The sequence below is a fragment of the Leucopleurus acutus genome (genome assembly GCF_964270905.1).
Source record: "Leucopleurus acutus genome assembly, chromosome: 8".
Lineage (NCBI taxonomy): Eukaryota > Metazoa > Chordata > Mammalia > Artiodactyla > Delphinidae > Leucopleurus > Leucopleurus acutus.
This window is the reverse complement of record NC_139151.1, coordinates 61,096,587-61,121,335: the sequence shown is the minus strand read 5'-3', so window position 1 is coordinate 61,121,335 and position 24,749 is coordinate 61,096,587. Positions and strand designations below refer to the sequence as shown.

The 24,749-nt window shown below is 47.3% G+C and overlaps 1 protein-coding gene across 3 annotated transcripts; it reads left to right on the top strand.

Moving 5' to 3' along the window:
- The first annotated feature begins 3,561 nt into the window (after positions 1 to 3,561).
- Positions 3,562 to 24,698, top strand: FHIP1B (FHF complex subunit HOOK interacting protein 1B). Of its 3 annotated transcripts, none has more exons than XM_082845822.1 (12): positions 3,562 to 3,638; positions 10,765 to 11,093; positions 11,224 to 11,862; positions 12,229 to 12,387; positions 12,581 to 12,667; positions 12,874 to 13,041; positions 17,009 to 17,088; positions 17,302 to 17,465; positions 17,895 to 18,674; positions 21,156 to 21,334; positions 21,494 to 21,656; positions 24,183 to 24,698. In XM_082845822.1, exons 2-12 carry the CDS (start codon positions 10,956 to 10,958, stop codon positions 24,542 to 24,544), a joined length of 2,919 nt encoding a protein of 972 aa, XP_082701948.1. In that variant the 5' UTR covers positions 3,562 to 3,638; positions 10,765 to 10,955; the 3' UTR covers positions 24,545 to 24,698. The 3 variants fall into 3 exon arrangements, with proteins under 3 accessions (XP_082701948.1, XP_082701946.1, XP_082701947.1); XM_082845820.1 differs by having other exon boundaries at positions 17,302 to 17,507; XM_082845821.1 differs by lacking the exon at positions 3,562 to 3,638 and adding an exon at positions 7,841 to 7,898 and having other exon boundaries at positions 17,302 to 17,507.
- The last annotated feature ends 51 nt before the right edge of the window (positions 24,699 to 24,749 follow it).

Genomic DNA, 24,749 nt, shown 5'->3' with positions numbered 1-24,749 from the left:
GCCTGTCACATCAGATATGAGCTCTGTTTCCATTACCTGAACCCTATCCTTCCTGCTGGATGAGTGTGATGGGGGCCATCCTGTGGCATTTTTGCCCTCATTCCCTTCTTGTTACCTCTCATGCCTGATCTCACCCGTTATTTCATGTGCTTTCTAGATCCTCAACCTCTTTCAGTTTTCCCTTTCTGTGAACATGCTTAAACCTCCCATACCAGAACAAACAAAAAAATCCTAAAAATTCTCCCTCAACTTGGTGTCCCTTTCACTACTATCATCTTTCTCAGTCAACAAGTCATAACCAGAACACCTGCTATGTGCCAGGCCAATATTGTGCTAAGTATTGGGGATAAAAGATGAATGAAGCACATTCCTTGCCCTCCAGAAACTCACAGTCTGGTAGGGGGGAAGAATCAGGTAGATAGGCAATTACACATCAGTCTGATGGGTACTCTGTTAGGTGGGTACACAGAGGGTTATTACAGTACATAGAAAGTGTCCTAATTGAGACTGGGTTCTGTAGGATGAATAGGAGTTAGTCAAGTATAAGATGGAAGAGTGAAGAGCACTCAGGCAAAGTGTATAGAGTATGCAAAGGCATAGAGATTTCAAAAAGCATGGGTGACTGGGAGAACATCACTTGGTTTTTGTAGTGAACCTGAGAGGCTAGTGGTAAAAGATGAGGCTGAATGGTGGACAGAGGACAGCTCAGGGAGAGCTTTGTCAGTCATGTTATACAGCTAGGATTTTATCTAAAGGCAATGAAGAACTCATGAAATGTTTTGCACAGTTAAGCGATATGGCTAGATTTGTGTTTTCAGAGAGTTTCTTGGAAGGAACATCTATAGTTTCCAACATTTTATTTTATTTTTTTGAAATCCTCTTTCCCCATGGCTTCTATTGATACCATAATGTCTTGGTTTTCTGCTTATTTCTTCTCAGTCTCTTTCATAAGCCCCTGTGTCCACCCTTCCTGTTTTGGTGTTTCTTTGGACTCTGTCCTAGGCCTTCCTCTCTTTGCATCCTCCCAACTCTCTCTGGTCAATCTTGGTCACCCACAGGATCTCCTTTTGCATCTAATGTCTCCCAAGAACTCTCTTTGAGCTCCAGACCTACCTATACCACTAATTGCTGTCTGGATGTCCCCACTCGGACATTCCACAGTCACTTTCAGCCCATTGGCTCCATAATTGAGCTCATTATCTTCCCCCATCTGCTCTTTCTCTTATAATCCCTATCTCTGGCTTATCAGCCAAAATACCTAGCACCAGTATTTATTATTATTACTATTGTATAACATTGTGGCAGTTTTCAAAAATAGTCACAAATTCTTTGATGCTCCTTCCTTGTGGCTGTTCAGTCAATAGAGTATAGCAGGAATGATGTTGTGTGACTTCTGAGACCAGATCATAAAAGTCCATGCAGCTTCCTTCTGGTTTTCTTTGAACACTCACTGTCTGGAAGCTCCCTCTCAGGATGCTCTCTCTTGGAACCTAGCTGCCACGTTGTGAGAAGCCCAAGCCACAGGAGGAGTCAGGTGTCTGTACTTTGTTTGACAGGCCCAGCTCAAGCATCAGACATGTGAGTGAAGAAGCCTCCAGATGATTCCAGCCACCAGCCTCAAGTCACTCACCACACGTTTGAACTTTCTAGATGAGGTCCCCCAGACATCAGGGAACAGAGACAAGCCATTCCTGCCATGTCTTGTTCAAATTCCCAGAATCTGTGAGCATAAAAAAATGGCCATTTTTTTACACTATTAAGTTTGGGATGGTTTGTTACACAGCATAGTAACCAGAACATACATAGAGAAAAGTACACATTTCCTAAGTACACAGCTTGATGAATTTCACAAGGTGAACACAGTCATGAACCAGCACTCACATCAAGAGCCCCACTCTGTCCACTTCCAGTCAACGCTTTTCCAAGGGTAATCACTGTCCTGGCTCTCAATCCTGTAGTTTAGTTTTGCCTGTGTCTGACTTCTATAAACTAAGCATCAGTTTTTAATCCTTCCTCTTATTTTCCTTTCATATTCATCCAGTCATCAAGCCCTGGTGACCTAATAACCACATATCCATTTCTCTACATCCTTACTATTCTAATTTGGGCATTATCAATCTGATCATAAAATTCTTTATAGTTCTCTATTATCCCAAGGATAAAAATCTAAACACATTAACACGGTCTGCAAAGCTCTCTGGTACCTGACCTCTGTTTGTGTCTTCAGCCTCATCTCACAGTGTTTCCTCTGCACGTTCCCTAGGCTCCAGACAGCTGTACTGATTATAGTTTCCAGAGTACCTCCCACATGTTGTCCATTCTTTCTCACCTTGTTATGTGCTGATCCTTTGGGCTGAAACTTCCATTTCTTTTTCTTTTTAAATACTTTTCCTTTTGAACTAATTTTAGGCTTACAGAAAAGTTGCAAAAATCGTATAAAAGTCCTTGTAAACTCCTTACCCATGTTCCCTTGTTATCATCTTATATAACTAGAGCACAGTGATCAAAACCAGAGAATTAACATCGATACAATACTTGCAACTAAACTGCAGACCTTATCTGAAACTTCCATTTCTCAGTCTTACTCTTGCTTGGTTCTCAAGACTGCTCGAACATCACCTCCTCCTGGACGGCTTCCCTAGGCCCCTTCGCTCTGCTTTCCCCTCATCTTCTAAACACACATAACACGCTAAGTGCTGCTCCAAGATGGCAATTACACTACGTTGCAATTGTCTACCAATAAGGGCTGAGGTCCTGGAGGGCTGAGACTGGTTTTAATTGATCTGGAATCCTGCCTGACAAAGAAGACCTTACTCCATGTTCCTTGGGTTGACTGAAAACGATAGTGCCCAAGAGATCACAAGGCAGCAGGTGTTGGCGAGCCAACGAGGGGCGGTCATCCCCCGGGTACTATCCAAACCGTTCGTGCTGATGGTGCAAAAAAGGAACTAGACCTCTCGCTGTCAGCCCTCTCTAGGGCTCTGCTTTTCCACAGGCCCCGCCCACCTACCGACTCCTCCCCTCAGGCCTACCCTCTTGTTATCTCCTCCCCTTCCACGCCCCCTCTTCCACGGTCAGCACAGCCAAGATCCGTGACCCCGCCCCTATCACGTTAGCCTCTCTTTCAGCCGGATCTCTGTCCTAAGCCCCGCCCTCCAGTCTTTCCCTGCCCCTTTAAGTCACGTCGCTCTTTAGGTCCCTCCTTCTGCCCTCCGGTTCGACCTTTCTTCCTCAGGCTCCGCCCCCGCCCCGCGGGCCTCCGCCTTCCCAGAGGTCTTCCCCTATGACACGCCAGAGTCCTTCAGAAGGGCGGGGTTTTCAGTGCGAGGGGGCGGAACCTGGGGGAAGAGGCGGTACTCCTTGCTTGGAATGCCGTCGGCGACCCCGCCCCTGCGCTCTGCCGTTGCCAGGAAACAAGCATCAACGCTCTGGCTTTGGCCGGGCCCAGCCAATGAGCTGGCACGCCACTGCCCAGCGGTGCGTCGCTGGGCGGTTACGTGTGGTGCGCGGGGGCGCGGGTTGCGTGTGGCGCGGGGCGGGGCGCGGCTGGTGCGCCTGAGGAGCGATGGCGGCCTCAACTCACCTAGCACCGCGGTGGCGATCGGGCCTGCTCAGGGTCGGAGTTCTGTGACTGAACAGTAAGTGAGGGCCGGAGGGCGTGTGAGAGGGGAAGAGGGGCTGGGGAATGACGGCACTGGGTTTGGTGACTGTCCTGGTTGTGAGGGGACAGGGTGAGGGGCTGGCATGTGGTGAGGGGCCAGGTGTGAGTGTCTAAGGTAGGGGAGCAGGGCGAGAGCCTCGGGGTGAGTGGGCAAGTAAGGAGCTGGGTTGTATGAGGGGCCGGGATGCCTTCTGAGGGGCCAAGTGGAAGGGACTTGTGAACACGGTTTACTGAGGACCTGGGGCTCCTGTGGGCAGGCGTGAGGGACAACCCTGGGACCAGAGTGAGGGGCTGAGGCCTGTGCGGGGAGGGGGAATGGACAGGGCGAAGGCGGGAGCGTGCGGGCTGGTGGTGAATCGGCAGGGAGTTGAGAGTAGGGCATGGGGGAAGGAATGAGGGTTGTGAGACTTGGATAAAGGTGAGAGGTCGGTTCTGAGCGGAGCGTTCTGCCCAGTGAGAGCAGTAGTTTTAGACTGAGTAGGACAGCTTGGGTGGAAGTGTTGTGCTCTTGGCTCTTCTGCTGCATGGGCTCTACATATTTTGGAGGATCAAAAAATGATAAGCGTCGTGGGCAGTAGTAACGATGATCATGGAAATCATTTTTTAGGCTTACTCTTCAACAGAGTCATCATTGGAATCCCTCGTTCCCTCAAGTTCCTCCTTGGGACTGCAGACTTGAAGATGGTCCCTCTCATGGAGATTTTTTGGCTCTGACCGCCTATGTTTGTTGTCTTTCCACCTGCTTCTGGGCAACCTTACTCCACTGCTGCTCCTTACCTGTGCTGAGCTGTGGGGCTTTGACCGTTGCCATCTGTATTGGACTAACCACTTACAGCTGCTAATTCTACTTTCATGGAAATCATAATGGTTTGTTACATACAACGCTGTATTTCGACTCCCAAACAGGATGGCTTTGCTTTCATTTTCTTACAGTTAAATTAAAAAAAAAGCGAACTTATGTACAATAAACTACTCATATTTACAATGTACATGTTTGATGAGTTCTGACATACGTTTACATCTGTGAAACCATCACCACTTTCAAGATACTGAACATTTCTCCCACCCCCAAAAGTTTTCTCCTGTCCCTTTGCAGTTCATTCCTCGCTCCACGACATGTTATTGGGTTCACTTTATTAGCATTTTACAGGTCCCCTTTTCCCTGCCAACCCATATGCACATGGAAATTTTGAATGTTCTAGAAAGCTGGGTTGGCCCTCAGATAATGGCTCCTTTCACACCACTAAAATTTCCTCTCTATTGACAGTCTGCCACAGAGCAGATACCTCCCCCAACCTCAGGAAGAGGTAGACCTTCCCTATCCAGACCATTCTTTGGGAATTAGGGGCAGCCCAAGTCCCCATTCTGTTCTAGAGTCTGAGCCTCAGATCCAACTGTTCTGTCCTATGGTATGCTTTCATTGCTTCTCTCTGGAGGCTGAACAGGTTTTCATGCTGGTGGAACCCTTGGCAATCTGCCCAGATGGTCAGACCCCTATAGAACTTACATGTATAGTGAAAGAGTTTAGAACAATGATTCCTGAACACTGGGCCAAGGACAGTGCCAGTCCATGATAAAGTTTTTTATCTATTCAAGGTGGAAGGAGAGAAAGGCAACATACGGAACATGAGTTTTCCATAAAGATAAATTTATTCTGAAATTATCTTTCCTATTCTTTTGGTATTAAAGTGCTCTCTCACTGGTAAAGTAATGGTGCCAGCGGATGATGGGTTTTAAAAAACGGATCTATTTGCCAAAATAAAAAGTAACAATCCTATTTAAAAATTTTTAAATCTATTTCTACTGGTTCATGAAATCCAGGAATTTAGGGTGATGATAGTGTGCCTGCTGAATTATGTTGAGGAAGCATGCATTTATACAGTAGAATTACTGTCTGACATCTAAATTGCATTCACGCATTACATAGTGATGTCAGATTTTACGGGAATTACGTAGATTCCTTGTGAAGTATGCAAGGGCAGGAATTCTTATTTTATAGATGGAGAATCAAATCGAAGAGCCAGAGACCACATAGTGATAAAGTGGCAAAGCTGGACCCAAAATTTGGTCTCAAGAGAGTGACAGTGACTTGGGGAAAAAAAGTTTGTAACAGAGAGTGAAGGTGATGTGGAGTAAAAAGCATGTGATATACAGGAAGGGTTGTGATGACATGGAGGACGTTATCCTGGCAAAAAAGTCTTTTCTATGATTTGTAATTGTTCTGTTTCCAAAAGAGGTTAAAGAGACTTTGAGGGTGACATGGGTTTGAAGTTTTTGTTTAATAATGTGGCAAAAACATAGGAACAGGTGTACATAATACCTGGATCACATTGTGATAGTGATAGGTGAGTCAAGTCACATGTCCGATGGTTCTTAGGGACTGTCCAAATTCTTGGCTGATCTGGAGAAAGCACTGGGTTTCGTAAGCTTCCTGTTTGCTATACTGAATTCTTTGTTGAATAGTAGTGCGTTAAGTATAATGGATTTTGCTTTATGATATATATAGCTGAGTGGTAGATCTGAGGAGATGAAACATAGATGTGGATGATGATGTAGAGATAGAAACATGCTTGGAGTGCTGTGTGTAACCATCTATTCCATATCTGCTATGTGCCAGGCACTCTTATAAGTGCTGGGAGGACAAATTCATTCATTCGTATAGTAATTCATTTATTCATTCAGCAAATACTTTAGCATATAGTCTGCCCTTGTGATGCTCACATTTTATGAGATAACAAGATAGATAAGATGTGGTCCTGTGAAGTCTCAAGGAATTTTCAATCTGGTTGGGAGAGATGGACACATGAAAAGATAATTTCAGTTGAGAGAGAGAATGTGAAATATGAAAGTATATCATAATGAGGTGATTACTTGTCTGTATCTAGTCTCAGTCTCTATGTTCCAGTCATAGTTACTCAGTGATCTATGGTATATCTCCACAGGTATCGCAGTTAACGTGTCCAAAACAGAACTCATTGTCTTTGCTTTGAAAGTCTGCTTTTGTACCGTGTGTCATATCGCAATCCAGGCAAGGACTTCAGTGTCATCTTCCATCTTTCTGCTCCTTCACCCCCTGTATGTAGTCAGTCACGAAAATCTTAATACATTTCCCTTTATATTATCTGTTTTCTTCATCTCCACAGCTACACCTTCACAGTTAAGGCTTTAGTTTACTACCTCCTCATCTCTCATCTGGATGTTTCTCCCCAGACAGTCTCCTGCCTTCAGGCTTGCTCTTTTCTCATCCGTCCCTGGAATGGTCTTTCTAAAAATGCAAATTTGATCATGGAGCTCCTCTGCTAAAAACTTTTGGCTCTTTGTGTTCTGTAGGATAACATCCAAATTCCTTAATATGGCATCATTTGGCCTCAACTCACCTCTCCAGCCTCATCTCGGGCCACTCTCTCTCTACTCTGTGTTCTAGCTTGAATAAATTGTTCACAGTTCCCTGACAAACATGTTACTTTTTTGAGCCTTGAAATCTTTGTAATAGCTGCTTCCTCTGCTAGGAATGCCTTTTCTTCTCTGCCCAGTGAACTTTCCTCATCCATTAGGATCTAGTTCAGTTTCACCTCCTCTTTGACTTCTTTGTCGCCCTTCTGCAAAAGGGTGGAGAAAGCTGTGTGTGACGTGGGGATTTACTGTTGTAAAGGGGAGTCACTATGCAATAGAGTTCACGCTGTGAGTTATGAGGGCTCTGCCGGAGTGAGGTGGGGAGATCCCTGCAAGAAGCAGAGGTGGTACTGGGGAGAGGGGAGGGAGTGAGTTAGCACCATACACTGATAACCCATTTGTCTCATACATATAGGCTGAGGGATAGACAGGCGGAGAGGATATGTCTGAGCTGAGCTCTAGATCGTAGGCTCCTATGAGGTGGGGTTTGTTTATTTGTTTTTCCCTTTTGTATTACTATGAAGTTTTAATCAGATCTTTCTACTTTCAGAATCTAGGGTAAGAACCCATCGCTGCCTCTTACGTCAGTAAGAGGAAGAGCCATTGTAGGGGGAGAGAAGCCTCAGAACTTCACTGACCTGTTCTTAGAAGGTTGTTTTGGTCTCTCTCTGTCTGCTGTAGATGTTGCAGGTGTATCCCTGCCCCCACCTTCCTCCCTCTTTGCCTCTCCCAGGGCAAAGGTTCATAAGTGAGACTGAGCCATTTCCTGCCTCGTGCCTGCTATTCCCAGGTTGGTGGACACCCTTGCTGAGTGTTCCTATAAGGCTGTATTTCGGGCCCTCCGGTGAGTGCTTGACCTTGGCCATTCTGGGGGGTCTGAAAGATCATCTCCTTCTCTTTTCCTTGTGGCTGAGCCTGTAGGTAAATTTGGGAAGAGGGATCTACTTTCCTCTAGACTTTGCTGTGGGAGGAAAGGGCACAGTAATAGGGTGGTGATCCCATTCTCTTCTGTCTTGTTCTGAACTTTTCAGGGTTAACAGGGAGTGAGGGAGTCTTAGGTGGGTGACAGGAACACCAAGCTGTGGCTTTCTTTTAGATTTCTGAAGTACGTGAAGAGGGTCCAGGTTAAGTGTTAGCTTTTGGGTTCTGAGACAGTGATTTCAGTGGGGCTTTTCTCTTTGAGGTCTTTGAAAAGAAATGGGGGTGGGGTGGGGAGGGAAAGTCCTGGAGGCCAGTTCCCCTTGGGTCTGTGAGCATTGCTCTATGTTAGTCAAGGAGTGGAGCAGAGGTGGGCGCCCCAGGGACATCCCAAGGTAGAAGCTGTTTGTCAGTCTTTGGAATTGAGTTCTAGAAGCTGGAAGCAGTTTAGTTGTGGACATGTTAAGGCCTTACTTTGCTGAGACTGGTTGCTTGGCCCTTCTTCAGCTCCCCTGGGGTATGAGTGTGAGGTTAGGTCTCTCTTTGCTCCACCATATGTTGCTATCTGACATATTTTTAAAGGCAAATTTGATCTTGTCATTTCCTTGTTTAAAAACCTCCTTTATTCCAGGGTGTTGATAGATAAACCCAAAGTCCTTAGCATGATATTCAGTGATATTTATAACCTTCACCCATGTTTACCCTTCAACTTAATATTGTATCTCTCTTCTCTAAATAGTCTGAGATTAAGTCACACCAAACTTGCAACTGTTCTTCAGTTCTTATGTTCTTCTTATGTTCTTTCACAGTGCCATATTTTTGAACATACTGTTTTTAATATGAAGAAGGCCTTTCCGTCTGCTTTCTTTGTGGCCAGTATCTCGTTGTTAAAGATTTAAATCAGATATCACCTCTTTTCTGGAATCCTCTTATAGTTTCCCAGGAAGATTTAGTTGCTTTCCTTAGCACCCCCATGACATTTTTGTAAGTACCTCTGTTTATAATATCTATTGGAGTTTTTGTTTATGCTCCACCAACTGTTTTTATCCATTTTTGTATTTCCAGTGCTTACCTATTATTAGCACAGTGTCCCAGCACTTATCAGTATGATGTACACCGACTTAATCAACGAGTGAGCCCTGTCTGCTGTTTAGGACTGCTCCCACCCTTTATAAGACTGTCTTTTGAAAAAAAAAAAAAAGACTGTCTTTTGTTCTCCAGAAGGTTTTCTTAAGCATAGTTGCTATCTTCCTTTAGTGTGCGCTGATAATGGTGAGAGGGAGTGTATCTGGGTGGAAGGGGTGGTGGTTAATATAACTGGAGGCCAAATGTGGGCCTGTTGCCAGGTCTCTGGGTTCCTTTAGCCTTATTGAGTGTAAAGAGGAAGGACAACTGAACCACACCTTTCCTCTGAAGTTTTTTTGTTTTTTTTCCTCTGAAGTTGTTATACTTGTGAGATATTGTTGACAGACAGTATTGTTGAGGGGGTGGTAGATGTGATGAGAAGGAACTGTGAGCCATGGCCGAGGCCAACAGCTGTTTTGGTACTTTTCCCCATTCTCTAGTGAGGGTGTGACGTCATGTCCCCAGGAGTGAGTGTTGGATGCATCTGACAGGAGTGGGTATATGTGTGTTTATTGGGAGTGTATCCTTGTGTTCTTTGCTAGAATGAAAATTCTTCTGCTCTTTTGGTTGGCTCTGAATTTTTACCTCTTAAGATTATTCAGCCAGTTAAAGGTCTATTAGTGTATTTCCTCCTGGGTGGGCTTCTAGGGAGGGACCTGTAATAGTTAGAAAAAAATTTCTTCCTCAACAGTCCCAGAGGGCCGGAGTCAGATCAAGACTGGATTTCCTGATCTTTGTTTGTTCATTCACTCATTCACTTAAGCATCCATACATTCAGCAAATATTTATTGAGTCCCTAGGCACTGCTCTAGGTACTGGGGATACAACAGAGAAACCTTGCCCTCAATGAGCTTCATTGTAGTGGGGAAGATAGACAAATAAATAAGCAAATAAATATTTTTAGAAAGTAAAAAAACTGCTAAGAAGAAAGGTTTAGGAAGCTAGAGAGTGAAGGTGGGAAGATGTGCTATTTAGATAGAATTGTTAAGTAAGTCCTCTCTGAGGAGATGGCATTTGGAAAGAACTGAGCGATGTGAGCAATGTGAAGATCAGGAAAAGTACACTCCAGACAGAGGGAAGAGCAAGTATTCACGAAGCCTTGTATGAGTAAAGCATGAGTGAGGAAGGGTATGGTAGGAGGTTATACAGGTTAGATTATGTAATGCCCTAGAGACCAAGGTAGAGAATTTGGATTATTACCAGTGTGATAGGGAGTCATTGGAGGGTATTCAGCAGAGGAGAGATGTAGTATAATTTATGTTTTAAAACTCTGGTTGCCATGTGGGGAATAGATTCTCAGAGGGGCAAGACTGGAAGTATGAAGACGAGATTGGAAGCTATTGCAATAGTGAGACACGTTTGGAGGGTATAGATGATAGGCTGATGAACTGGATATTAGAAGTAAGGACAAGAAGAAAGAAGGATGATGCCTAGGTTTTTGGCCTGAACAAGTAGGTAAATATTGGTATCGTTTATTAAGGTGGAGAAGGCTGGGGGAGTAACACAGGTTTAGTGTTGGAATCAGTTCTGTTTTAGACATGTTGAATTTAAGGTGCTGACTGTGTGTGTGGAGTTCTCAGTGGAGTGGTGGTTCTGAGTTCTTCCTGCTGGGCGGTAGAGAGAGGCAAACTTCTATTAACCTCTTCCATCCTTTCTCTTTGAATTAGATTTGTAGGTCTGGATCGGGCAGTGACCTCTGAGCTCACTACTCCAGCCTGGTATATCTTCTGGCTCCATGGACAGTTACTGGCTCCTACAGACCGGATGAAGCAGACTAGAGACACAAGTAGAGAAAGCCTCCGGCTGGCAAATTCTCAGAGTGTGGCCCTCTGGCCACTGGCCCTGCCCGGCCTACCTCATGGAGAGGATGAACTGGCTGAGCAGACTGGCCTCCCGGGGCCCTGGGCATCGTGTACCACAAGGGGCCAGTCTGCAGACTCCTGTCATGGCTGACCCTGAGACCTGCCTCATGGTCTTCAAGAATCACTGGTCCCAGGTAGGAGACTATATGCTAAAGGTCCCAGTCTGCTGGCTGCCCAAGTCCTAATATTCTCTGTTCTCTCACCTTGCCATCTAGTCACCTGATCATCTTAAATTTTTTTCTCTTATCTGTCCTGATTCCCCAGGTGGTGCGAATTCTGGAGCGGCAAGGCCCTAGGGCAGCTCCTGGGGGAGCCGACGATCTCAGTGCTGTGTGCAACCACACTTACCAGATGCTGACACTGCTGGCGGAGGATCGTGCGGTGCCCTCGGCTCCCACGGCTCCTGGGCCCCTGCTGGAGTTTGCTCTGCGCGAGGATCTGCTAACCCGTGTGTTGACGTGGCAGCTTCAGTGGGATGAGCTTGGGGATGGGGTTGAGGAACGGCGGGCTGAGCAACTGAAACTATTTGAGATGCTAGTGAGCGAAGCTCGCCAGCCACTGTTGCGGCATAGTCCCGTTCGTGAGGCTCTGCTGATCTTGCTGGATGCCTGTGGCCGCCCCGTGCCCAGTAGCCCAGCACTGGATGAAGGCCTGGTGCTACTTCTCAGCCAGCTGTGCGTGTGTCTGGCCCGGGAGCCTTCATTGCTCGAGTTCTTCCTGCAGCCACCTCCTGAGCCCGGAGCTGCTCCCCGTCTTCTCCTCTTTTCTCGCCTTGTACCTTTCGTCCATCGAGAGGGCACCCTGGGCCAGCAGGCCCGTGATGCCCTGCTCCTGCTCATGGCTCTATCAGCTGGAAGTCCCACTGTGGGCCGCTACATCGCGGATCACTCTTACTTCTGCCCGGTCAGCACCTCCTGGGATGGGGGGTAGGGTATGGTGTAGGCACGGGAGAGCACCTTCCTGCCCAGGAGTTGTGGAGGGACTATGTACCAGGGCCCTCTCCTTCAGGAAGTAGCCCCCCCGGGTTTGAAAGCAGCACCTGGAGTTGGGGTGGGGATGAAACATGGGCTTAGGTGGATAAGGCAAGTATGAAGGCTCTTCATGGGCCAGTGTTCCCAGGTGATGTGTTGGCACCTTGGGTGACTAAATATCTGCTCTGGTAATAGCTCTTACCCCTACTCGCATAAAAACTCTGGGTTAATAGTTCCCTGTTCCCCTTTTTTATATCGTCTGAGTCTTTGGTAACCTGTCCTTGGGGATGGCCCCCAGGTGCTGGCCACAGGGCTGAGTGCCCTGTACTCTTCACTGCCCCGAAAGATTGAAGTTCCAGGAGATGATTGGCACTGCCTGCGACGGGAGGACTGGCTGGGGGTGCCAGCCCTTGCTCTCTTCATGAGTTCCCTAGAGTTCTGCAACGCAGTCATTCAGGTGGGACTGGGGTTCCCAGGAGGTCTGGCCTTTGGTCATTCTGGGGAGATGGGGTGGGAGGGGGTGCATTCCCTGGAGTTCTGGTTTTCTTTCAGCTTGGGGGTAGGGTGCCTATTTGTATTCTACCATTCTGCTCCCTTCCTGACAATGGCCCCCTTCAAAATCCTCCGTCCTCTGTCTTGCACCCTTACAGGTGGCTCACCCTCTAGTGCAAAAGCAGCTGGTAGATTATATCCATAATGGGTTCCTGGTGCCTGTCATGGGCCCTGCCCTGCACAAGGTGAGAGTCATGGGTGGCAAGGCAGATTAAGGGATTAGGTTGAGGGGTGGTAACCTCAATGCCAGGACCAATGTGGGTGGCAGTGGGCTGGGTACTCCTCCCTTTTTCCCTGTCTGCTCCTGGTACCTCCTTAGAACTTAGGGAAAGTGGCTTAGCATATGTGTGGGGAAGCCCTAAATTTCCAAACTTTCCCTTTCTTTGTCCAGACCTCTGTGGAGGAGATGATTGCCAGTACCGCTTATCTGGAACTTTTCCTACGGAGTATTTCAGAGCCTGCCTTGCTCCGTACCTTCCTGCGATTCCTGCTATTACACCGGCATGACACCCACACCATCCTGGACACCCTTGTTGCCCGTATTGGCAGCAACTCCCGGGTATGGCCCCTACCTCTGTCCTGGCTTACCTGGGTGAGCCATCTTCTCTCTCCGACCTTTGTTCTGGGAGGGTGTTCCTGCCCTTCTTTGGCCTTTGTCTCCAGCAATCACTTCAAAGTTAGGTGGCATTTTCTTTCTAGTATTAAACTTTTAACTGTTTTGGGTACAATTTTAATGTGGCCTCCTGCTTTTGTAATATACAGATCTAGGACACAGTTACCTTTTCTGGATGACTTCGGCTGCTCGTCACGGCTAAGGGTGTTGCCATTGTGTGACACTTGTTATGTAGCATTGACCTGAGGTTCTCTTCAGCTGTGTAGCGCTTTGTGACTTGCTCTGGGTGACTTGAGATCACTTCTTCAGGCTTTGTGTCTGCTTTGATAGGTGATCCAGCTGCTACTAGTACGTTTACCTTTTCTTCCCTCTGGATTTGCTGTAGAGTTATAGAACTTGGGGCACCCATTTGCCCGCCTACCTACTTACGTTCCTTCTTCCTGAAGAACATTTTGATTGAATGTTCACTATATGTCATACTGTTCTCTGGTACTGAGGATATAATGGTAAGCAGTGGTTGCTGACTTCATGGAGCTTCCTTCATAGAGGAGGTAGACAAGTAAACACATAACCAAAATAATTGAAAATTGAGGTCATTGTTATAAAAAAAACCCAACAGGGTGCTTAGAAAACAGTAGAGTGGTCAAAAAAACCATTCTGAGGAGGTGACATTGAGTTGAGACCTAAAGGTCATGAGGGAGTTAGCCTATTGAAGAGCAAGTGGAAGAACAGTCTAGGCAGAGGGAGCAATGCATGCAAAGTACATACGTGGGGAACAGGAAATGAAATGTATTTGAGGAAATGAAAGACCAGTGTGACTGGAGGTATAGTGAGCAAAGGGGAGAAGGGAAGGAGAGGTGGGTGAGTTCAGATCATGTGTGGCCTTGTAGACCATGGTAAGAAGTTTAGATTTTAACCAATAGAAATGTATATAAAATAGGAGTAAATTGTTTCTAAGTCATAAAGACCCAAAGTCTTTCTGGGGGAGTAAAGCATTAGTTTAGCCATGGACTTTATGGCATTTATTTTGGCTCCGTCAACCATTTTTGTTTCCTTCTTTTATTATAAATAATTGAAGTTCTCTGGGTCCTTGTGTTTAAAATAGAAGTTCTTAGATCACTAAAGGTTCTAGAAAACTGTTCTAGATAACTGAGGTACCTGGTAGTAGGGTTCCAGGTAAGTAAGGTTCCTGGATAGCTATGTTTTGTATAGTTGAGGTTTCTGAAGCTACGTTAGGGTGTATATGAGATATTCTAGACTGACTCTGATTTGACCAGTGTTTCTGAACCAAGTGTACACTTTAGAATTTGAAAATGACAGTAACCATAACAACAGATTCTAGGCTCTGCCTTAGATTTCTTGAGTTATAATCTTTGGGAGTAGGCCCAAGGCATGTGTACTTTTATAATACTCCAAAATGTAATTATGATACATGCCTTGGGTTAAGAATTATTGTCATAAACTGATAGGGAAGAGATGTCAAAGCTTTAATTTTACAAAGGCATTGAAAAAGTTTTATTTCTCATTATGCTGAAGCTCGACCAAGGTCTTAAATCTGTTTGGCCTCATGGAATGTCCTGTTCATGTTTTGGGAATGCTGATTTCCTTCCTAGGATTTGATTTTTCTTCCTGTATTGGGCTCTGTCCGTCTTGCTTTTGTCTTAATCTTATCCTAACTTCTTTGATTCTCCCTCAGTGTCTTTAGTCTTCAGCATATATTTCTGTTAGTCTTGCATTTGGTTCCCTGGTCTCAGGAGCCTTTCATGGTTTTGGGGTATTTATTCTTGGCTCTCAGTTCTTGGAAGAACCAAATCTCTTCTGATTTTAGGATGCCCATGTTAAACATGCAGGTGCTTTCCTTTCCCCTGTTTAGCCCTTTTAAGCTTGATTCTGTTGGCCTGACTTTGTAACTGCTATAGTCCAACTTTTGTGGCTTAAGGTGAATCATGCTGGCTAGCTAGCCTGCGTATCTGTATTAGTTTCCTATTGCTGTCATAACAAATTACCACAAACATAGTGGCTTAAAGCAACACAAATTTACTATCTTACAGTTCTGTAGGTCATGTATCTGACACGGACCTCACCCCACTAAAATCAAAGCATCAGCGGGGCTGCATCCTTTCTGGAGGCCCTAGGAGAAAATCCGCTTCCTTGCTCACTGGGATCATTGGTCGAATTTACGTAATTGTAGATATAGGACTGAGACTCCTGTTTTCTTGCTGGCTGTCAGCTGAGGACCATTCCCACCTTCTAGAGACCAACTAAATCCTTGGCTTGTGATCCCTTGTTCCATCTTCAAAGCCATCAGTGGTGGATCGAGTCCCTTTCATGCTTCAGATCTCTCTTCTTTTTGACCCAGCTAGGAAAGGTTCTTGGCTTTTAAAGACTCGTGTGATTTGAGTGGGCCTATCTGGATAATCCAGGCTACTCTTCCCATCTTAAATTTTTAATAACCTTAATCATACCTGCAAAGTCCCTTCTGCCATGTAAGGTAACTTACAGGTTCTGGAGATTAGGACCGGGACATCTTTGAGGGGCCATTTTTTCTGCCTACCACACAATCTTTCAGTGAGTCTGAATGTTTTCATTGCTAGTTAAAATGGTCATTTAGGATAAACATCCATGCTGTCTAAAATGGGAACTGCTATCTTATCTCTTTCCCACCATGATTGACTTTTGTTTGGTTTTGTTTTGTTTTTTCCTTGAATATATGTGTGTATTCATTTATTTATTTATGGCTGTGTTGCGTCTTCATTGCTGTGCGTGGGCTTTCTCTAGGGGTGAGCGAGGGCTACCCTTCGTTGCGGTGCACGGGCTTCTCATTGTGGTGGCTTCTTTTGTTGTGGAGCGTGGGTTCTAGGCACGCAGGTTTCAGTAGTTGTGGCACATGGGCTCAGTAGTTGTGGCTTGCGGGCTCTAGAGCGCAGGCTCAGTAGTTGTGGCGCATGGGCTTAGTTGCTCCGCCGCATGTGGGATCTTCCCGGACCAGGGATCGAACCCGTGTCCCCTGCACAGGCAGGCAGATTCTTAACCACTGCGCCACCAGGGAAGTCCCATGATTGGCTTGTAATTCCCCCACAGTCATTTAGTTAATGATGAGCACCTAGACTGTGCAGGTAGTGCCCTGGACTAAGACCCAATAGTTGTCTTCAGGGTGCTCAAGGTATACTTGCCGTAAGGGAAGTATAGAGAAAGTGCTTCGGGGATTCATAGGAGTGAGGGAGTGCTTACATGTGTCTCTTCTCTTCATCTAGCCAGAGGTGAACCACCCTTTTTACTTTTCTAAAACAAAAGTTTCCCTTGTTCTGGACCCACCTATTTTTTCCTTTTCCTGTCAGCTGCCCTTGAACTTTTCTTTATCCTACCTTCTGAGAGAGACACTGGTGTTGGAGAGGTGACTCAGACTCCTTGTTCACAGCCCCACCCACTTCCCAGCTGGGATTCTTCCAGGTTCCCTCTGGTTTTTTGTTGGTAGGCGTTCAGTTACTATGCTGCTATAGTCTGTTGACAGGCATTCCCTTAGTTATCACGTTGCTGTTGTCTCCTGTTAGTCATTCACTCAGTCCCAGTATTTCCTGGGGTCTCTTCATGGGTATTCATTCCATTTAAGTATTGCTGGTATCTCTGCTGCCAGGTATATATAGCCAGAGAGTTTGCTGACATGTGTATGGTCTATAGAAATACATTAAATCTGACATGTGGTTCGTTCCTATCTGTGAATAATGAAGTCTTGACCACAAGGATCATGTGATCATTTATTTAATATTTGAATGATTGTTTTGTGCCAGGCCCTGTGCCATCATTGCTCCAGGAGAGGTTGGTTGGGCCTGGGGTTGGGGAGATTTCCATTTGGTAAACATCTTGGAGGGTAGAGAGCTCTTATGGTGACTCCCCGCCCCCCCCCCCCCCCCAGCTCTGCATGGTCTCTCTGAGTCTCTTCAGGACCCTACTGAACCTCAGCTGTGAGGATGTCCTGCTGCAGCTGGTTCTCAGGTACCTGTGGGGGCAGGGCTGAGGGATGGCTGATCCTGAACCCTCCGGGCCCTCAGGGCCTTGTGCATTGCTGGGGCGATGGGTTGCATTGGGGTTGCTTGTGTGTGTGTCCTCTCGAAGCCTGGCTTAGCCATATAGTTCCACTGATGTTCTCCCAAGCCCTGTCCTTCCTTCCTGATCTATCCTGTGTCCCTTTTCTGCTGTCTTTCCCAGGTATCTTGTCCCATGTAACCATGTGATGCTGAGCCAGAAGCCAGCTGTGCGCGATGTGGACCTATATGGACGAGCAGCAGACAAGTTTCTCTCCTTAATCCCACGCTGTTGTCGGCACCGTGCCTCCAGCCCACCTCGTCCAGAGCATGCCTCGTGGGCACGAGGTGGGCCTAGCAGAGAGGCAGGGAGAAGGGAGGACACGACGGGTATGGCCCGGGTTCTGGGGGAGCTAGCCAGAAGGTGGGAGGAGGGAGGTGGCCGTGAGTGGCGTTCCACCTTTGGGGAGGTTGATGAGGGGTGTTGTAGGGTGGATCCTTAACTCCACCAAAGAAATCTAGCTTCTGAGCAAAGCTGTTCCTTTTCTTCACTCCAGTTGTACTCTTCTATTTCCGTTGTTTTTGTGGTGTTGGTGGTAATGAGGAGGGGGTGGTGGATGAGGAAAAGCTTAATTTGAGGGGTGGAGAGTCAGCTGTCTGAATCAGTCCCATGTTTCCTCTGCTTCATTGCCTTCTCTCTTAGTTACCCAAGGTGTCTCATCCTTCCTCCTGCACCTCTGGCTCTTTGATCTCTCTTATGTGTTTTCCCCTCTGCAGGCCCTGGAAGCCCAAGCGTTGACTCCTCTTCTGTGGTGACGGTACCCCGGGCCTCCACGCCATCTCGTCTGGCCCTCTTTCTGCGACAGCAGAGCCTGGGTGGCTCCGAGTCCCCAGCCCCAGCTCCTCGCTCACCGGGGCTTGCTGCATCCCCAGCCTCCAGCCCTGGCCGACGGCCCAGCCCTGTGGAGGAGCCCGGTGAGCTGGAAGACAATTACCTGGAGTATCTGCGTGAGGCGCGCCTTGGTGTGGACCGCTGTGTCCAAGCCTGCCGTACCTGGTCTGCCCCCTATGATGGCGAGCGGCCCCCTCCTGAGCCCAGTCCTGTTGGCTCCCGGACTAAGAAACGCAGCCTACTGCCTGAGGAGGGCAGGGGCCATGCAGGGGAAGGGGAGGTGGAGGAGCTGGGGAGGGGGGCGCTGGCTCTGGGTGTGAGGGAGGGCCCTGGCCACCTGCGCCCTCCCCAGCTCAATGGGGTGCCAGGACCATGGCCTGAGGGGGCCAAGAAGGTTCGTCGGGTGCCACAGGAGGGAGCTGGGGAACTACTAGAGGGCACCTCCGAGGGCGTGGCAGGACTAGAGAGCTTTGGGCAGGAGCTCCGGGAGCTGGAGGTGGCGTTGAGCAATGGGGGCGCTGGCTCAGAGCCCCCTCTAGAGCCTTCACTACCTCTTGAGGAGGAGGAGGCCTACGAAAGCTTCACCTGTGCCCCTGAGCCCCCTGGCCCCTTCCTCAGCAGCCCTTTGCGGACTCTCAGCCAGCTGCCAAGCCAGCCCTTCACTGGTAAGCTACTTAGCCTAGGTCTTCTCCTTTGTGTACTCTTTGCATGTTCTCCACATGTTTGTGCTGGTTTCTGAGACTTCTTGCCCATGTCATTCCTGTGTACTTGCCTAGCTCCTCATCCATTTTGCCTGGGTCCCCTCCAGATACATATCATGTCATACTTGTGTCTCAGTGTCTGTCTGTAGTCTTCCATGCTTGTGCTGGTTTGAGTATTGACTTATGTCTGAGTCTTGTATGTCTGTCCTTTATGCATGTTCCTCCTCTTCCTCAGTCTGGCCATTTTCTGGGATGTGTGATTAGGATATTCTGTGTTTGGTGTTTCCTGGTGAATCACAGCAATACATCTGAACCATGTGGAAGACATACGTGCTGTCCTGTATGTGAGGCACCTATAAATCATGCTGTTCCATGTTGTTCCCACCAATATATCTGTCTGGGTGTTGGGTCTCTTGTCAGCTCTTCTGTGGCCCAGGGTCAGCTCTCTGGTATACTTCTCTTCTTCAGCCCTGGCCTCCTTTCTCCCAGCCTCTTTAGAGAAGGGCTCAGCTTCAAGTTTCTCCTGTTCCCTATCCTTGCACCTTGTTGGTTGCCCTGACTGCTCAGTAAGACTTTCTAAGGGTTTATGGTTAGTGGTAAGAACTGAAGCAGATAGAGTGAAATACCTCTCTCTGGGTAAATTAGATCAGTGAAATACCTCTATCAGGGCAAATGACAAAGCATGGCCCTGAGCCCCCTGGCTAAGTTCTTTTGGTCTCTCCAAAAGACCTTGGAGCTAGATCTGGCCTGAGTGGCTGGGCTAACTCCTCTTTGTTTTTGTTTGAGAGCCAGCTTTACCCAGCCCAACCCTCATCTGGCTCTTGTCCCTACTCTACACCCCATGCTGGGGATTGGTGGAGAGGCACTTCTGGGAAGCTGTATAGTGCTTTGGACTAGACATACCTTGAGTTAGCATTCCATCTATGTCTTTGTTGCATGTAAATCACTTACTATGATGCTGGTACACTGTGAGAACTCAGCATGTGGTAGTTTAGGATTATCATCTCTTGGGTGCATGGCAGATACAAGTTGACCAAGGTACCCGCATATCTTCCTGTTGTTTGTAGTCCAGTTATCATGCATTGATCAGTACATGCCCTAGCTGGGCCTTGCACAGCATCAGGCCTTTTGCTCTGGAGTAATGACAACTCTCTTGCAGACTACAGAAAATATGTCTTTTCGTTTATTTAGGCTTTGCTCTGCTCTTTCCTTCTCTAGACCACTAGAAGGTGGTGTGCAGGTTTTACCACTTTCTTGAAGCGTTATTTGAAGTTCTGTCCTTTTTCTTCTTCTAAACTCATCTGAGCATTTTCTCTTGCAGAAAAGTCCCCGGAGATGAGAAGGACAAAGTTATGGGATATCTTAGGACCCTGCTAAGCTAGAGTTGTTTTAGAGCTAAGGCTAGTCATGTGCATGTGGAGTAAGAATGTTCTAGGATCTTTCTCAGGATTCAGTGTCTCTTGCCCTTCATTGTTCTCCTGCCTCAAGTCTTAGTGCAGTTCCTAGGCACACTCCCTCTCCCTGACAAATCCCTGACCAGACAGACTGTGATGGTTCTACAGTCCTAGTGTTGGTGATCCGGCTCAGTTGAGGCCAGTTCTCCCGGAAGATCATTCTAATCCCTTCTGCCATCCTCTTTTCCACCAAAGAGTCTGTCCTGAATCAGTTTTCTCTGGCCCTGAACTAAGCTCTTTTTTCCCTACAGATTCTATTTCACCACCTTGGTTCCCTGCTCCTGAACAGACCTGATTTCTTTTTTGGTTCTCCAAAGATTCCTCCCCTAACTTTAAGTTGACCAATCTAGTCACCGTCTTTGCCTTCACTATGCTTGCTTTTTGCTTTATTTCTGACTCAGGTCTAGTGTTATCCCCTGTCTTATATATAACCTGATTTCTTCTTTTGGTCTAATCACTTTCTCACTTGTTCTTTCTTCAGTTGTCCTCTTGGGTGAAGCTTTTTAAAAAACTGAGAAATATTACATAGCTTATGGTTATTATTGAATACTTATAATTTGCTAGACTTTGGCCTAAATGCTGTGTATCAGTATCTCTTTGATCCTCTTAATAACCTTATGAGGTGGGTGTATTTTCTTATTTTACCAAGTAGGAAACTATGCTTGGAGAGTTTTGATTCATCCAGTAACTTAACTAGTAAACAGTAAAGCTAAAATTTGAACCAAGTCTGTCTGATTCCAGAGCCTGTGGTCTGGTCCTTCAGCTAGAATGTGTATAAAGCTGGCATCTGGACCTCTTGTGGGTCCATGTGGTGTCTGCCATTTTATCTCCTCCAGAATAGGTGGTCACAGGATATTTAAACATGCAAATCATTTTCTGACACAAATAATTTTCATCTAGTGGTGGGGGGGGGTTTCATTTTGGGGAGGAATGCGTGTGATGTGCATTGTGTTTAGGCCTTGTATCCTTGTGCCCACCCACCCCACCCCAGGCCCCTTCATGGCTGTGCTCTTTGCCAAACTCGAGAACATGCTGCAGAACTCCGTCTATGTCAACTTCCTGCTGACGGGGCTGGTGGCCCAGCTGGCCTGTCACCCCCAGCCCCTGCTCCGCTCTTTCCTGCTCAACACCAACATGGTCTTCCAGCCCAGTGTCAAGTCCCTGCTGCAGGTGTGCGATGCATGCATGCATGGGTGCGTCCAGGCTCCATGGTGGGCCAGGCCCACAGCTGGAGTGGCTCTGGGGGGGCTGGGAATAGGCCCAGCGGGGCTAGAAAGGACTATGTCAGTCTAGAGCCACCCAGAAATGTCATGAAGTTGTGCTTCATAGGTGCTGGGCTCTGTGAAGAATAAGATTGAGAGCTTTGCAGCCTCCCAGGAGGACTTCCCAGCACTGCTATCCAAAGCCAAGAAGTACCTCATTGCCCGTGGCAAGTTGGACTGGACGGAGGGCCCTGCGGCAGGATCTGCCCCCCGCCGGTCTGATTCCCTAGGTGAGGCGTACCCTGCCACCACCTCCCTGTCCTCCCTAGGCAACTAATTAGCTCAGGTTAACTGAGTTTCTTATTAAGGTTGAAGCCTTGCACCGGGAACTAGGGAGCTGCAGAGAGTAGAGTCTTGATTTTGTCCTCAGGTTTCTGGGCAGAGGAAAAACATAGTTCTGTCTACTGAGAGCCAAACCAACAGTACCAGCAAAAACTACTCTAGAAGTTGGGGACGGGCAAGGGGACAGAAGAGTCTCTAGGTTGAGATATTGTTAAAGCTTGGTAAAGGACATGGCATTTGACATGGGCCTTGAGAGATGGGTAGGACTTGGGTAGGCAAAGGAGTGGGATGGCTTTATTCTTTTGTTCAGGGGACAGCATGAATTGTTTAGTTGGAGCAGGGGATTTGGAAGTTGGTGGAACAGTTGGTAGTAAGGTTGGAAAGATTTGGTCAGAGCAGAAGGTTCTCAGCGTAGAAGTTGGGCTAGGCAGAGGTTGTAAACTTTTAGGCAGTGAGAAACCATTGGAGGTTCTTAGATCTGGGAATGGAGAGATCAGTATGTTAGTTCATGTGCTAGTTGCACTGGAGCTAGGAGAAAATGAAGTCAGAAGAGCAATTGGGAGGCTTATGCCATAATGCAGATGTGACCTGTGAGGCTTGAATTAGAATAGTGGAACTAGAAAGGAAGATGGAAATGGGAAGGAAGTACTGGCAGAGTTTGGTGAGTGGTTGTGGGGTATAAGGAAGAAGGAAGAGTTAAATATGACCATGATATTCTAAATTTAGATCTTTCATCAACAAGTATCTGAGTGCTTGCCGTATGTGCTAGGTGTTGTCTGTGATACAGGGGACTCAGGGAGGTACAAGATGTGATCTTTGCTTTCAAAAAGCTGATAGTCTAGATAGTGACTAGAGGATTGTCATAACTGAGGGAGCAAGGTCCCAATGGTGGTGGAAGTAAGTGGGATCCAGAGCACAGGAAAGTTTTTTTCCCCCTTTGAGACAAATGAGGAGAGATCAAAGGAGGAAATGTTATGTACAAGTGGAGTTTTGAGGTGTGGAGGGAAATTTTAGGGAGTTGAAGTCATCCTTTATTTGCTAATTGAAGTAGGAGGCAAAATAATATGCTGAGCAAGAGAGCAGAGGTGAGATGGGGGCTTAAGGAGGAAAGTGTATAGGTTGGGAAGAGAGTACCAGAAGGGTTATTAGATAGCTGTGAGGGCCCAGCTGAAGTTCCTTAGCATGATTTCCTCATGGTCCAGTACCAGGAATTATTTCTTGCTTCCACAGTCCTGGTACTATGTTCACTGTGGAGGGCCCAGGGATATAGAGGTAAATAAGACAGAGTCCAAGCCCTTAAACTCACAGATTAATGTATGAGGTAGAAGACATGAGAACAAGTTATTAAAATGCAATGTGATAGAGCAGTAAAATGGGAAGTTAGTGGAGGGCAAATTAGAGGAGAGGTAGGGATGGGGAAATTAGGCCAAGGAGGAAAACATTGAGGAAAGCAAAATTAAGGCAGAAGGGGCTACAGAGGCATGAAAGGAGCCTGGAGGGTTCCAGGAGGAGCACATAGGTGTGGATGCCAAAGCAGGGAGAGTTTCTAGAAGAGGTGGGAGGAAGTGTGTAGAGTTTCTAGAAGAGGTGCGAGGAAGTGTGTGAACCTGGTTGTAAAGGGCTCTGAATGCCAAATCTAATATATCTGTTTAGCATATCTCTGTAGCCATTATTAGAGGTCGAGAATGGGAATGGTATCATGATCTAGAGACTAGATCCCTAGAGTCTAGGCCCTAGGTCCTGGACAGGGCCAAGAACAGATCCAGAGCCAGCAATCTAGGAGGAAGGAAATTAGAGAAGAGAAGGCAGTATTTTAAATGGTTCATTTGAGTCTAAGCTGACATGAAGTTGTCTGGCCACAACCAGTGGGAGGGTGGCTTTGGTGGATGTCGGAGAGGGATTGGTGGAAGGCCAAGTGGTGGCACAGGAGAGCAGAACTTGGAGGGACAGTGGTGTGTGACAGATCCGATAAAGTCACTGAACTATGACTGCATATGTAGCACCTGTGGGTATTGAAGGAGCAGAGGTGTGGGTGAGGTGTTACAGGTAGGCAGCGGAAGGAGGAAATGTCTAGAGGATTGACCCATCTAGTATAGGAGGGTGCTGGGCAGCAAGAATAAGGGCATGTTACAGACTGAGGAGAAAGAGCTTGGTGATGGTAGAAGAGTGATTGGAAAGGGAGGCGCAGTAAGAGAACCCCTCAAGGTGAAGGGGCCTGGAGAAGGGAGGGGTCTTGTCTGGGAATGAAGTACCTGAAGGGTTGACTGCCTAAAGACTGAGCATGATGGTTGGCTGTTGGGGAGGTTGGGTAGAGGGAAGGAGGCTGGGCAGGCAGCACTTTGGCGTTAAGAGTTCTAGTGGAGAGGTCCATGCCCCTGGGGGAGTGGGGGTGCGTGGGGAGGGGAATCTCCTCTGCCAGGCCAGGGAACTTTGCCTGACGCCAGCAGCTTCATGACACTCCTGTTTGTTCCCAGTGAAGAGCCGGAGGCCGTCCTTGGGGGAGTTGCTCCTACGGCATGCACACAGTCCAACCAGGGCTCGGCAGGCGGCACAGATGGTTCTTCAGCCTGGGAGAGATGGCACAGGACTTGGCCTAGGTGGGGGCTCCCCTGGGGCATCAACACCAGTCCTACCCCCCCGGGGTGGGACCCCTGACCGCCAAGGTGAGGCTCTGCGAGTCAAGAATGCTGTCTACTGTGCAGTCATTTTCCCTGAGTTTCTCAAGGAGCTGGCTGCCATCTCCCAGGCCCACGCTGTCACCTCGCCTTTCTTGTTGGATACTTCAGAGGAGGGATCTGGCCCTCCCATCTCAGGCTTTGGGCCCCTCAATCCTTAACTTTCTTCCATGGACAATCAGGGCCTTGAGTGGCCTGTGCTGGGGCCAGGGTGTAGGCTCCTTTTTATGTTTGGAGGCAGTGGCAAGAGGACTTTTTAATTTATTTCCGATGAATGTTTTCTGGAGAACTTGTTGCAATATGTATAAAAGGGAAATCTCTATTCTGTGCTCATTCTTCTTTCCCACGCTTTTTCTGTAGGGCTGG

What these genes read in the sequence shown, in the direction of transcription:
- FHIP1B (XM_082845820.1), top strand. Translation starts at nt 10,956, where the DNA reads ATGGAGAGGATGAACTGGCTGAGCAGACTGGCCTCCCGGGGCCCTGGG. An exon ending in TCTGCAACGCAGTCATTCAG is followed by an intron (nt 12,388 to 12,580) that starts GTGGGACTGGGG and finishes GCACCCTTACAG; the next exon opens with GTGGCTCACCCTCTAGTGCA. An exon ending in GCCAAGCCAGCCCTTCACTG is followed by an intron (nt 18,675 to 21,155) that starts GTAAGCTACTTA and finishes ACCCCACCCCAG; the next exon opens with GCCCCTTCATGGCTGTGCTC.